General features: G+C 36.4%; 1 protein-coding gene across 1 annotated transcript in view; it reads right to left on the bottom strand.

The window, feature by feature from the left end:
- Positions 1 to 13514, bottom strand: part of LYRM4 (LYR motif containing 4) — a 384769-nt gene extending 371255 nt beyond the window's left edge. Inside the window, exons 1-2 of the mRNA XM_053714700.1 lie at positions 13378 to 13514; positions 5892 to 6038 (exon numbers count right to left, since the gene is read on the bottom strand). Coding sequence (XP_053570675.1) covers positions 5892 to 6038; positions 13378 to 13400 — 170 coding nt within the window. The 5' untranslated portion in view covers positions 13401 to 13514. The remainder of the gene's footprint in view (positions 1 to 5891; positions 6039 to 13377) is intronic.
- Between the last annotated feature and the right edge of the window lie 350 nt (positions 13515 to 13864).

The following is a 13864-nucleotide window of genomic DNA, read 5'->3' on the forward strand; positions in this document are numbered from 1 at the left end:
CTTTTTCAAATAAAGATAGCAAGAGAATGAAGAAAAATGTATAATAGGAATAAATTTAAAATGTTGCTTAAAGGGACACTGAACCCAAATTTTTTCTTGTGTGATTCAGATAGAGCATGCAATTTTAAGAAACTTTCTAATTTACTCCTATTATCAAATTTTCTTCATTCTCTTGGTATCTTTATTTGAAATGCAAGAATGTAAGTTTAGATGCCGGCCCATTTTTGGTGAACAACCTGGGTTGTCCTTGCTGATTGGTGGATAAATTAATCCACCAATAAAAAAGTGCTATCCAGAGTTCTGAACCCCCCAAAAAGCTTAGATGCCTTCATTTTCAAATAAAGATAGCAAGAGAACGAAGAAAAATTGATAATAGGAGTAAATTAAAAAGTTGCTTAAAATTGCATGCTCTATCTGAATCACGAAAGAAAAAATTGGGTTCAGTGTCCCTTTAAAATTGCGTACTATAAAAAGAAAGAAAAAAAATATGTGTTTTTTGCCCCTTTAAAGAAAATGTTTTCTGCATCTCATTTTGAAATGAAATTAAGTTTTAAAGGGACAGTAAACCTTAAAAATAATGTTATATAATTCTGCACTATGTGCAGAATTATATAACATTATTTAAGTGCTACGGTTCTAAACGGCTTTTTTCTCTTCAAATAAGTAAAAATTATGGCGCTTTTACAGACTCGCTCTCTGCTCTCTGCTGAGCGGGTCTGTAATATTCAGTCAGCGCATCGGGCCAGCTGTATAGTCACAGCCCGGCCCGACCGCGCCATAAGACTAAGTGCAGCTCGCTCCTGTCACAGGAGCGAGCTGCACTTAGTGCTATGGCGCTGTCAGGCCGGGCTGTGACTATACAGCTGGCCCGATGCGCTGACTGAATATTACAGACCCGCTCAGCAGAGAGCGGGTCTGTAAAAGCGCCGTAATTTTTACTTATTTGAAGAGAAAAAAGCCGTTTAGAACTATAGCACTTAAATAATGTTATATAATTCTGCACTATGTGCAGAATTATATAACATTATTTTTAAGGTTTACTGTCCCTTTAAATTAGGCCATTACACTAAAGCACCAGCTCAATTGCAAGGTGATGATTAACTGGAGAATAAAGCAATTTTCTAAGTTTTATAATATATTGTAGAAGAAATTGCAAATTAGCTGCAGAGAAAAAGACATTCTGTTAAGTTTTTAAAATGTCTCTTTAGTTTTCTGTGCTCTTGGTCTAACATTGTATAATTATAAAGTAAAAATATAGTAATAAAAAGGTGCATTGCTCACAAGAACTTCTTACATTCAAGAATCACAGCTGTGCAGACCAGGAAAGGCTAAGGGGCTGGGTGAAAAGAATCCCTGAGAGCCAAACATAAATCAATGCACTGCCACTTTGCAGCGCTGCCCTGTATATGACTGTTCTCTCCAAACAGTGCTTTGATCTGACTGCACTGTGTTAAGGAAAACTTACAAAATGCAGCCAGAGCACAGCGCAGTTTAAAAAGAAAAGCCTGCTGTGGAGTAGCGCTGCAAAACAAAAGTGCAGTAAAAAACATAATTTATGTAAGAACTTACCTGATAAATTCATTTCTTTCATATTAGCAAGAGTCCATGAGCTAGTGACGTATGGGATATACATTCCTACCAGGAGGGGCAAAGTTTCCCAAACCTCAAAATGCCTATAAATACACCCCTCACCACACCCACAATTCAGTTTAACGAATAGCCAAGAAGTGGGGTGATAAAAAAGTGCGAAAGCATAAAAAATAAGGAATTGGAATAATTGTGCTTTATACAAAATCATAACCACCACAAAAAAAGGGCGGGCCTCATGGACTCTTGCTAATATGAAAGAAATGAATTTATCAGGTAAGTTCTTACATAAATTATGTTTTCTTTCATGTAATTAGCAAGAGTCCATGAGCTAGTGACGTATGGGATAATGATTACCCAAGATGTGGATCTTTCCACACAAGAGTCACTAGAGAGGGAGGGATAAAATAAAGACAGCCAATTCCTGCTGAAAATAATCCACACCCAAAATAAAGACCAAATAATTTGTTACCCTGGAAAGAAATGGAAAGTAGAGTTGATTTAGAAGCCATATCAGCATTCCAAGTCTTAAGCCATAAAGCTCTTCTAGCTAAAATAGCTAGAGACATAAACCTGACATCAACTCTGATAATATCAAAGATGGCATCACAGATAAAATTATTAGCATGCTGAAGAAGAATAATAATATCATGAGAATCATGATGTGTTACTTGTTGCGCTAAGGTTTCCAACCAAAAAGTTGAAGCTGCAGCAACATCAGCCAAAGATATAGCAGGTCTAAGAAGATTACCTGAACACAGATAAGCTTTTCTTAGAAAGGACTCAATTTTCCTATCTAAAGGATCCTTAAACGAAGTACCATCTGACGTAGGAATAGTAGTACGTTTAGCAAGGGTAGAAATAGCCCCATCAACTTTAGGGATTTTGTCCCAAAATTCTAATCTGTCAGACGGCACAGGATATAATTGCTTAAAACGTTTAGAGGGAGTAAATGAATTACCCAATTTATCCCATTCTTTGGAAATTACTGCAGAAATAGCATTAGGAACAGGAAAAACTTCTGGAATAACCACAGGAGATTTAAATACCTTATCCAAACGTTTAGAATTAGTATCAAGAGGACCAGAATCCTCTATTTCTAAAGCAATTAGAACTTCTTTAAGTAAAGAACGAATAAATTCCATTTTAAATAAATATGAAGATTTATCAGCATCAACCTCTGAGACAGAATCCTCTGAACCAGAAGAGTTATCAGAATCAGAATGATGATGTTCATTTAAAAATTCATCTGTAGGGAGAGAAGTTTTAAAAGATTTTTTACGTTTACTAGAAGGAGAAATAACAGACATAGCCTTCTTTATGGATTCAGAAACAAAATCTCTTATGTTATCAGGAACATTCTGCACCTTAGATGTTGAAGGAACTGCAACAGGCAATGGTACTTTACTAAAGCAAATATTATCTGCTTTAACAAGTTTGTCATGACAATCAATACAAACAACAGCTGGAGGAATAGCTGCCAAAAGTTTACAGCAGATACACTTAGCTTTGGTAGATCCAGCACTAGACAGCGATTTTCCTGTAGTATCTTCTGACTCAGATGCAACGTGAGACATCTTGCAATATGTAAGAGAAAAAACAACAACATATAAAGCAAAATTGATCAAATTCCTTAAATGACAGTTTCAGGAATGGGAAAAAATGCCAAAAAACAAGCTTCTAGCAACCAGAAGCAATGAAAAATGAGACTTAAATAATGTGGAGACAAAAGCGACGCCCATATTTTTTAGCGCCAATAAGACGCCCACATTATTTGGCGCCTAAATGCTTTTTGGCGCCAAAATGATGCCACATCCGGAACGCCGACATTTTTGGCGCGAAATAACGTCAAAAAAATGACGCAACTTCCGGCGACACGTATGACGCCGGAAACGGAAAATAATTTTTGCGCCAAAAAAGTCCGCGCCAAGAATGACGCAATAAAATGAAGCATTTTCAGCCCCCGCGAGCCTAACAGCCCACAGGGAAAAAAGTCAAATTTTTGAAGGTAAGAAAAAAATGATTAAATCAAATGCATTATCCCAAATATGAAACTGACTGTCTGAAAATAAGGAAAGTTGAACATTCTGAGTCAAGGCAAATAAATGTTTGAATACATATATTTAGAACTTTATAAACAAAGTGCCCAACCATAGCTTAGAGTGTCACAGAAAATAAGATTTACTTACCCCAGGACACTCATCTACATGTTTGTAGAAAGCCAAACCAGTACTGAAACGAGAATCAGCAGAGGTAATGGTATATATAAGAGTATATCGTCGATCTGAAAAGGGAGGTAAGAGATGAATCTCTACGACCGATAACAGAGAACCTATGAAATAGACCCCGTAGAAGGAGATCACTGCATTCAAATAGGCAATACTCTCCTCACATCCCTCTGACATTCACTGCATGCTGAGAGGAAAACCGGGCTCCAACTTGCTGCGGAGCGCATATCAACGTAGAATCTAGCACAAACTTACTTCACCACCTCCATCGGAGGCAAAGTTTGTAAAAACTGAATTGTGGGTGTGGTGAGGGGTGTATTTATAGGCATTTGAGGTTTGGGAAACTTTGCCCCTCCTGGTAGGAATGTATATCCCATACGTCACTAGCTCATGGACTCTTGCTAATTACATGAAAGAAAGGATGTTAATTTATTTTAAAAATATTTAGACTTGGCCAATATATTATTCTATAGCAACACAACAGAAATGTCTCGTGAATACAAGATATTTACTATCTTTTTTTTTACTATCTTTTTTTTTTAAGCAACTTTATACCATAAGATTTTCCACCCTTTAACGTGTTCCCAATGATCATGTTTACCTGCTGGAGTGTATTAAAGTGTTATTGCTCATTTATCTTTAATTTTTTTTATTTGAAATAGCGGATTTTGCCTGTTGAACCCTATACTCCACCTATGCAAAAAATATGATTACTGGTATGCTCTCTAAAGAAAAGTTATGTAAACAGGATGCAGCAAGAGAAACCAACCTCCAAGTGGGGGGTAGAAGAGAGAGATGTTTGTTTCTGAAATAGTTGATTTTGCTCAATGAAACCCCCAGCCATAATTTAAGGGACAAAAAGCCAAAGTCATACTTTCATGGTTTCAAAACAACATTCGATTTTAATCAACTTTGCACCCCCCCATTTATCAAATTTGATTTTTTTGGTATCCTTTGTTGACCTGTGAATCTAGGTAGGTTCAGAGGAGCTGAAGAGGGTACACGTGTCAGCAGCGCTCTACAGCAATAGTGTTTCCAACCATTTATAACACTACTACAAACATTGTAGCAAACACTGCTGCCATGGAGTGCTAAAGACAAGTGTACACTCCTAAACTCCTATGAGCATGCCTAGATTTATTCTTCAACAAAGGATACCAAAGGAATGAAGCATGCTGTATCTGAAACAAAATTTTATTTTGACTTTACTGCCCCCTTAACATTTCAAAACCTTACCATTTACTTTGAATTCAGGGCAAGATAACATGATCAAGCCTGCTCTTTCTGCAGGCAAAGATAATTTAAATGGACATGTCCTTAAGAACAATGAGTGATGAGCAAAACCAGCTATTTCAAATAAAAAAAGGCAAAATGAGCTGTTTTAAACTCTGCAGCAGCTATAATAACTTAACAACACATTAAAGGATAAGTAAATACAGTAGCTTTACATAATCAACAAATACATGATAAAAAAAGACAATGCAATAGTGCTTAGTCTGAACTTCAAATGAGTAGTAGATTATTTTCTGACAAATTTCAAAGTTATGTCTATTTCCACTCCTCCTCATGTGACAGCCATCGGCCAATTACAAATGCATATACGTATATTTTGTGAATTCTTGCACATGCTCAGTATGAGCCAATGACTCAAAAAAGTATAAATATAACAATAATGTGCACATTTTGTTAATGGCAGTAAATTGGAAAATTGTTTAAAATTACATGTTCTATCTGAATCATGAAAGTTTCATTTTGAGTTGAGTGTCCCTTTTAAGAGAAAACACTTTTTAATTGTTTTAACTATTGTTTTTTGTTTTCTTCTTCATTTAAAATCTACAGGCCTACTTCTTTTGTGACACCATAAGTCTGCTCTCTGACTAGGTATCGATACTCTAGAACATAATGGGGTTGATCACTATCCTTTAGAAAAACTTATCAAATGATTTATCTACAAAAATCCCTATTGACTTTAACTGTATTTTTCTGTTAAAAAAAAATATTAAATAATTTTTTCTAAAGGATTGTGATCGACCCCAATGTTAGAAGCAGTTTTGGGTATGTGTGGCTCCTACCTACCTGTAGCTGTAGGAACTGAACTTCTGACTCTCTCTCAACATGCTCTTATACAGAGCCAAAACCTGTGCTCGACTGGATGCTGCCATTTTCCAAATACCACGAGGTCCTGCTGCAAATAGTTCAGCACCTATGACCCTTGAAACATTGCTGTATTGAAACAAAGTAAAAATAATTAGTGTGGCCGAATGAAGAATTAAAGACATCAAAAAATGTACAATTTACAAATTCAAAATGCGAACAAAAGGAAAAAACTATAAACTAAATATTAAAAATAAATATGTAATAGTAATGACAAGTACATATTACAGTTTTTTTAAATATTCAAAATAATTGCAAGGATCAAATACTAACAGGTGATCCTACCTCAGATCAGTATACGCAGATATAATTCCAAACTTTACATATAAAATCACATTTGGAAACCACCAAAATCACCAGGATGTTAGCAAAATAAAAACAATATACAAACCATTGATTATGTATGCACAGTATACAGAAAAATTCAGCTCTGTATTACAAAAATGCATACAAACGAAATGTCATTTTGTGGGATTTTGTTACTTAGCAGCCCAAGGACACAAGACCTTGAAGGCCGCCCTTGCCTTCTAAGCCATTGAAGGCCGCCTCTTAGCTTAGGACATTTTGACAGTTTTACACCACTAGAGGGTGTTAGTTAATGTGTTTCATATAGATAACACTGTGCTCATGCACAGTGGGTATAGTGGAGTTCCTAGGAGCCAGCACTGATTGGCTAAAATGCAAGTCTGTCAAAAGAACTGAAATAAGGGGCAGTTTGCAGAGGCTTAGATACAAGGTAATCACACAGGTAAAAAGTCTATTTATATAACTGTGTTGGTTATGCAAAACTAGAGAATGGGCAATAAAGGGGATTATCTATCTTTTAAAACAATAAATATTTTGGTGTAGACTGCCCCTTTAAAGGGACATAAAAGTCAAAAATGGAAATGATCTGATGTGTTAGCACATTGTATTATTGTGTTTTTGCTTGCATAGAACTGTGTTTATCCTAAATGAACACACACACACACACACAATATTTTGGGTTCTGACTGCTCCTTTCATCAGGTTTCTTTTTTTCATGCTGAGATAGAAAAAATATACAAATTTTAGCAGCTAGCTACAGTTTTAAAAGAAATATGAACAACCTTCCCAGAAATAAATTTAGCATAAAAAATATCCCACAGTCTTTATTTGAAATATTTTTTATTGATATTTAAACAATACAAAAGAATAAACAAGACCTTCACAGAAGACGTAGCCACTTAATGACAGATAGTTCAATGAGACCAATATTAGTAGAAAGTAACTAAGGTTTCCTAAAAGCATTTAAGACATTTACATTTGTATCGCTATATAGATGGAATTAATTGGTCAATTACTCCTTAAAGGGACACTATACCCAAACATTTTCTTTCATGATTAAGGTAGAGAATACAATTTTAAACAACATTCCAATTTGCTTCTATTACCTAATTTGCTTCATTCTTTAGATATACTTTAATGAAGAAATAGCAATGCACACGCTGAACCAATCACAGGAGGCATCTTTGTGCAGCTACCAATCAGCAGCTACTAAGCATATCTAGATATGCTTTTCAGCAAAGAATATCAAGAGAATGAAGCAAATTAGATAATAGAAGTAAATAAGAAAGTTGTTTATAACTGTATGCTCTTTCTAAATCATGAAAGAAAAAAAAATGGTTTTCATGTCCCTTTAAATAACAGCCACCATGCATCTTGTCCTGTCAGTTTGTCTGGGGGACCTGAGGTGGGGTAAGGACACCCCCTCATTCCCATCTTAAAGGGACAGTCAAGTCCAAAAAAAACTTTAATTTTTCAAATAGGGCAGTTTTTAAACAACTTTCCAATTTACTTTTATCAACAATTTTGCTTTGTTCTCTTGGTATTCTAGTTGAAAGCAAACCTAGGAAGGCACATATGATAATTTCTAAGCCCTTGAAGGCCGCCTCTATTTTATTTACTTTTCACAGCAGGGGAGAGCAAGCTCATGTAGGCCATATAGATAGCATTGTGATCACGCCCGTGGCTAGTGGCAGACACTGCACTAATTGGCTAAAATGCAAGTCAATAGATAACTAAAAGTCATGTGATTGGGGCGGTCAGAAGATGCTTAGATACAAGTTAGTCACAGAAGTAAAAAGTGTATTAATATAACAGTGTTGGTTTTGCAAAACTGGGGAATGGGTAATAAAGGGATTATCTATCTTTTTAAACAACAAAAATTCTGGTGTTGACTGTCCCTTTAACCAAAAAAATTATGAAGATCTTGAATACAAAGGGAGTACAGAGAAAAGTTGGGCAAATCAAAGGGGGAAGAGAAGAAGATAAGAGGGGAAGATAAGAGGGGAAGATAAGAGGGGAAGATGAAGAAGAGTAAGAAAAGAGTACCTCCCGACCATGACACACCCAGTGGAATTTTCATCAATAAGGATAATATTATGATTAACCAACGGATGTATAAAGGCATATAAGATCTCTGCTGCATTGGGTCTATTGACAATTCAAACAGTATTATATGGAGTCATGTGTGATCCAATAAAACCAGACTTTGTGAAAAGCTTCCTGAGTGTCTTGTAATATTTCTGCCTGTGCGGACATATTGTATATGTGCATAAGTTTATGTAAAATTTCGTCCCAGGAGCCCCCCTCCTTCCAGTGACGGGCTATACATATTCGTGTAGCTGTATATACAATTTTGATAAATTGATTAATGTCTTTATTAAACTGCCATTAAGCAGTACATTCATTAGGGCTTGGTTCATCGACAACTGAATGGGGCTATCTAGTATCCTACTTAAAAGTAGTGATAATTTATTCCAGATTAGTTTAGAGTAAGAGCAGTCCCACCACATGTTTGTATGTGCCTTCGACTTCACAACCCCTGTAACAGAGCTTGGACCCCCCGTTTAATGGAACGAGAGGTGATAATTGGAGTGAGATACCATCTGAAAATTGTTTTTAAGGCAATTTTCCTGCATGTCAGCACTCAACAGGCCTTTACTCGCATTATATATTTAGTTATTCCAGTCGGAAATATCAATTTCTGTATTGAGGTTGGACTCCCATTTGAGCTGAAGGCTTGTTTTAGTGATTTGTGTGGAAAATTGAATTAGTTGGTATTATTTTGAAATAGTTTTTATAGGTCTGGATGAGGAGCTACAAATTATTTCTAAGGGAGTGAATTTATGACCAGTCAATGCAGGTAGGTATTTATGTATGATGGAGGATATCTGAAGATATAGAAACCAATGCAATTTAGAAGGAGACAGTTTATCCTGAAGTTGTGTGTATGTCATTAATTTGCCTTTTTCTACTAAGTCTGCAATCCTATAAAGACCTCTGTTGTCCCACTTCTATATAGCTGGGATCTGTTCTGAAGGTATGATTACTTTTAGGGGGTCTTGAGGGATCTGTTAGGGAGAATTTTGAGAGACGAAACAAGAGTAGACCAAGCTTTGAGCATGTAATCTGTAATTGGGAATTTGTTAAGATTTTGGGTTTGAGCTCTATGTGGGTCCCACAGAGCCAGCTCTTGAGGATATAGTTTATGTCTGACTCCAATGTGGTCCATCTTATCTCATCTTCAGTTTTGTTAAGGAGAGTAGTTTGGGCTAACCTAGCTGCTTGGAAATAATGTCTGAGATTTGGTGCGCCCAGGCCTCCCAGTTGCCTATGTCTCGTAAATATTGGTTTAGGAATTCTGGCTTTTTTAGTCCCTCTTATAAAATTGTTAATGCAAGCTTGGAGATTGTCTAAATCACAATTCGGTATGCCTATCGGTAGGGTCCGAAATAAATATAAAATCTTTGGTAACACAGACATTTTGATCGCAGATAGACGTCCAAACCAAGAAAATCTCAGTTTGCTCCATTTAGTGAGGTCCTGTTTGATTACTTTATAAATTGGAGGATAGTTGGTTTGGTAAAGTTCCGATGAGTGTTTTGTAAGGTTGATCCCTAGTTATTTGAGATGATGTTTTCCCCAATTAAACTCAAAGTTTAGTTCTATCAATTTTTTTGTGTGGTCTGGAATAGCAAGAGGCATGGCTTCACATTTTTCAAGGTTCACTTTGTAACTAGTTATAGTGGAGAAGTTCCTAAGGGTGTTGTATACATTTGGCAGAGATATAAGGGGTTTAGTTAGGGACAGCAAAACGTTGTCTGCAAAAAGAGTGAGTTTGTAAACTGATTGTCCTATTTTAATACCCGTAATGTCTGGGGAGTTCCTAATGTGTTGTGCCAGGGGCTCTATGCAAACAGCAAAAAGGAGAGGGGATAAAGGACAACCCTGTCTCGTCCCATTTAAGACCGCAAATCTGTCAGATTGGTGTCCCATTGCCTTAACGCATGCCGAGGGATATGAATATATACTCTGGATCGCTGTAATAAAAGAACCCCTAAAGCCCATGGTATGTAGTACAGCTTGCATGTACTCCAAGTCGACCCTGTCAAACGCCTTCTCTGCGTCCAGGGGTAACAACAGAGAAGGCGTTTTAGAAATATGCAAATAATCTATTAATAATATCATCCTCCTGATATTATCTGGAGCTTCCCTATTTTTAATGAAGCCAACCTGTTCTGGGTGAATTAGTTTTGGGAGCAAGTGTTTTAATCGGTTGGCCAGAATTTTGGTAAAATGTTTTAAATCTTGGTTAATGAGAGAAATTGGTCTATAGTTATGACAGGGGGACCTGTCCTTCCCCGGCTTAGGGAGGACTATAATTTTGGCATCTAAAAGTTCTGAGGGAATAGTATGTCCTTGAAGTATATGATTGCTAAATTTGACTAGGTGAGGTATGAGGAAAGGATTTAAATAGTTTATAGTACTCGCCTAAAAAGCCATCTGGGCCCGCTACTTTTACCAGGTTTCAAATCTTGAATTACTCTCTGTACCTCACTTGCGCTGATGTCTGAGTTAAGAGTTGCCAAATCTTGTTGGTCAATTTGGGGCAGAGTGGCTTCCTCCAGAAATCTATTCAGGAGACAGGAAGTTTTTTCCGATTTGGAAACTTTCTTGCCATCGTACAAAGAACTATCTATAATAGTTGGCAAAAGAGTCTACAATTACTTTTGGGTGGATGTAGATTCACATGCATTTATGCGTAAGAAATTCCACAGTCTTTAAACTGACAGTCTACTTGAAAATTGTTAATGTTTAAAAAGATAGATAATGCATTACTACTCATTCTCCAGCTTTGTATAACCAACATTGTTTTTAATATACTTTATAACTTCAAACCCTCTAAATGTCTGCCTGTTTCTAAGCCCCAGCAAGCTGCTTCTTATCTCAGTGCATTTTATTAGCTTTTCACAGCCAGACAATGCTAGCTCATGTTTGTCATATAGATAGCATTGTGCTCACTCCTGTGGAGATACGCATGAGAAAGTACTAATTTGCTAAAATGCAAGCTTGTAAAAAAATTACTGAGAAAGGGAGGCGGTCTGCAGAGGCTTAGATACAAGGTAATCACAGATTAGTGAAAAAAATAGGGAGAAAGTATATTAATATCACAGTGTTGGATATGAAAAACTGAAGAATGGGTAATAAAGGGAATTCTATCTTTTTAAAGAATAACAATTTTCAAGTAGACTGTCCCCTTTAAAAGCTGGCAATAACAATGCCACATAGGTTGCTTTTGTTGTTCTGGATTAGTAGCTTGCAATTAACACAGAAGTATCAAACTGCAAAATGAAACGTGGTTGGCTCTTAAAGGCCCAGTAAACCCACAAAAATAATGTTATATAATTCTGCACATAGTGCAGAATTACATAACATCAGCTTAGCGCCATCTTTCTACCTTAAGGATTTCGGGTGAAAAATTGCTACGAAAGTTACTTTTACAGTACGCCGCTCTACTGAGCGGCGTCTGTTTGTTTTCCCTAAGCGCAACGGGCACACTGTCTATTCACAGCCAGCCCGATCCCGCCAATTAAAGGGACACTGTAAGTAAATATTTTCTATGCCTGTTACTAACTAACTACCCCAAATAAGCTTTTTATCAATAGCATTTCATTAACATATCTCTGCCGTATATCAGAAATCTTGTCTGCAAATTTAATTTGTTTTCCAAACCCACTCCGTGGGTATCCTTTGCTCTGTACCAATCCGTTTACAATACCTAGGTTTCAAAATGGCGCTTTAAACACAAAGTTATTGGTTTAAGTATTTTGAACACGCAGTGCTGAAAATAGTGGGCAGGATAACGTGACATCATCGGCGAATAAAAGATATAACTTTTAGAACGTTATGAAACTTCGTTTTGGAGAAAATATAGGTCAGTAGGTTTTAATTAATGTTTATTAACTTTAATATGTTAGTTGTTTTAGCTTAAAAATTGTAACAGAAAGTAATCCTTTAAAACTCAATGTAACTCGACTCCTGCTACAGACTGGGAGCGAGTCTACATTGAGTTTAATGGCACGAATCAGGCTGGGCTGTGAATAGACAGCGTGCCCCGATGCGCTTAGGGAGAAACAAACAGACCCATCAGTAGAGCAGGAGCGGCGTACTGTAAAAGTAACTTTTGTAGCAATTTTTCACTGAAATCCTTTAAGGTAGAAAGATGGCGCTAAGCTGAATGTTATATAATTCTGCACTATGTGGGTTTTCTGGCCTTTAAAGCTGTTTCTGAGCCCTGGATCAGATTCAGATGTAAATTCCCTCAATTAAAAACTAAAAATAAATATTACAACTTTTGTTAAAACTGAAAAATAAAGTAGCATCTATTATTTGGAGGGAGAGAGCACTATCTTGTATATTTGCCATAAAGAAGGCCCACCGCCTAGGACTTTAAGAGAATCTGCCCTAAACTGTGTAAGAGGTTTTCAAGAATAATACAGCAGCCAAAAATAATATCTCCTGTATGTTTTTTGTTGTTTTTGTTTTTTTAACACACTGCCAAAGTCAAAAGTATACCTAACTTTTCATAAGTAAAACTGGAAAAATATAACTATTTACCAATTTATCCAACATTGGAAGCAGCTCATATTTTATAGCTATCCTTGTACAAGTAGAAGTGAGTCAATTTGCGAGGTAAAGGTATTTTTGGTTTTTCTCACTCTGAGACTCTGCTGTGAATAGTAAACAATGGACAACCTTTGATGGTGAACACATCTAAATAGGGATCTACTATATTATTAGAACAATTTAACGATTAAACACCAGCATTATTGATTCAGAAAATTGCGAAAAATAACCTATGGAGCTCACGCTGTCACCCTTACACCCAGATACAGATAGATGAGAGGCTGTAACCATTTATCCTTTTTTATGGGACAAGTACAAATTATAGTTTTTTTTAAACATACCCGAGTACAAACAGATACATTAAATATAATATTCCTTTAACAGCTTCCAAGTTAATGGTAGTTTATTTAGCACTTTGATTTCCTATTACACTTAGGAAAGATTTATAAGGTTTAACACTACAACATTGCAAACTCACAATATCTGTGCAGCTGGGATCATTTCAGGTGAACGCTGTCACCGGCAAAGTCCCCTTCAGCTGCGCACACGGGCACAGACGCTTGCTCTAACTAAACAGCCACAAACACACGCGCTCGTGACGTCACTGACTACAAAGAGGCAGCGAGGACAAACTTACTCACTTTGCAAACTACCTTCAAGCTAGAGTGCAGTAGATATACAGCAAATACATTTGGCAGCATGAAAGTTATGCATCTGGAATAATGTATTGCAAATATTGTTATGCATATACACTATGTAATAATAACAATAATAATTGTCTTTGTATTACTTTATATATTACTTGTCATTTTTTTATTATGCGACTTGTCACAAACTTTGCTCCTTGTGGTTTGAGTCATTGCCAATAGGGAAGTATGTCGTCGAAATGCAAGCCACTGTTGTCGTTGTATCAGAACACTGAGCCTTTCTTTACCTTAATAACAAACGATTTCATTGGTTATTAG

Source organism: Bombina bombina, chromosome 5, assembly GCF_027579735.1.
Source record: "Bombina bombina isolate aBomBom1 chromosome 5, aBomBom1.pri, whole genome shotgun sequence".
In the NCBI taxonomy this organism is placed as follows: Eukaryota; Metazoa; Chordata; class Amphibia; order Anura; family Bombinatoridae; genus Bombina; species Bombina bombina.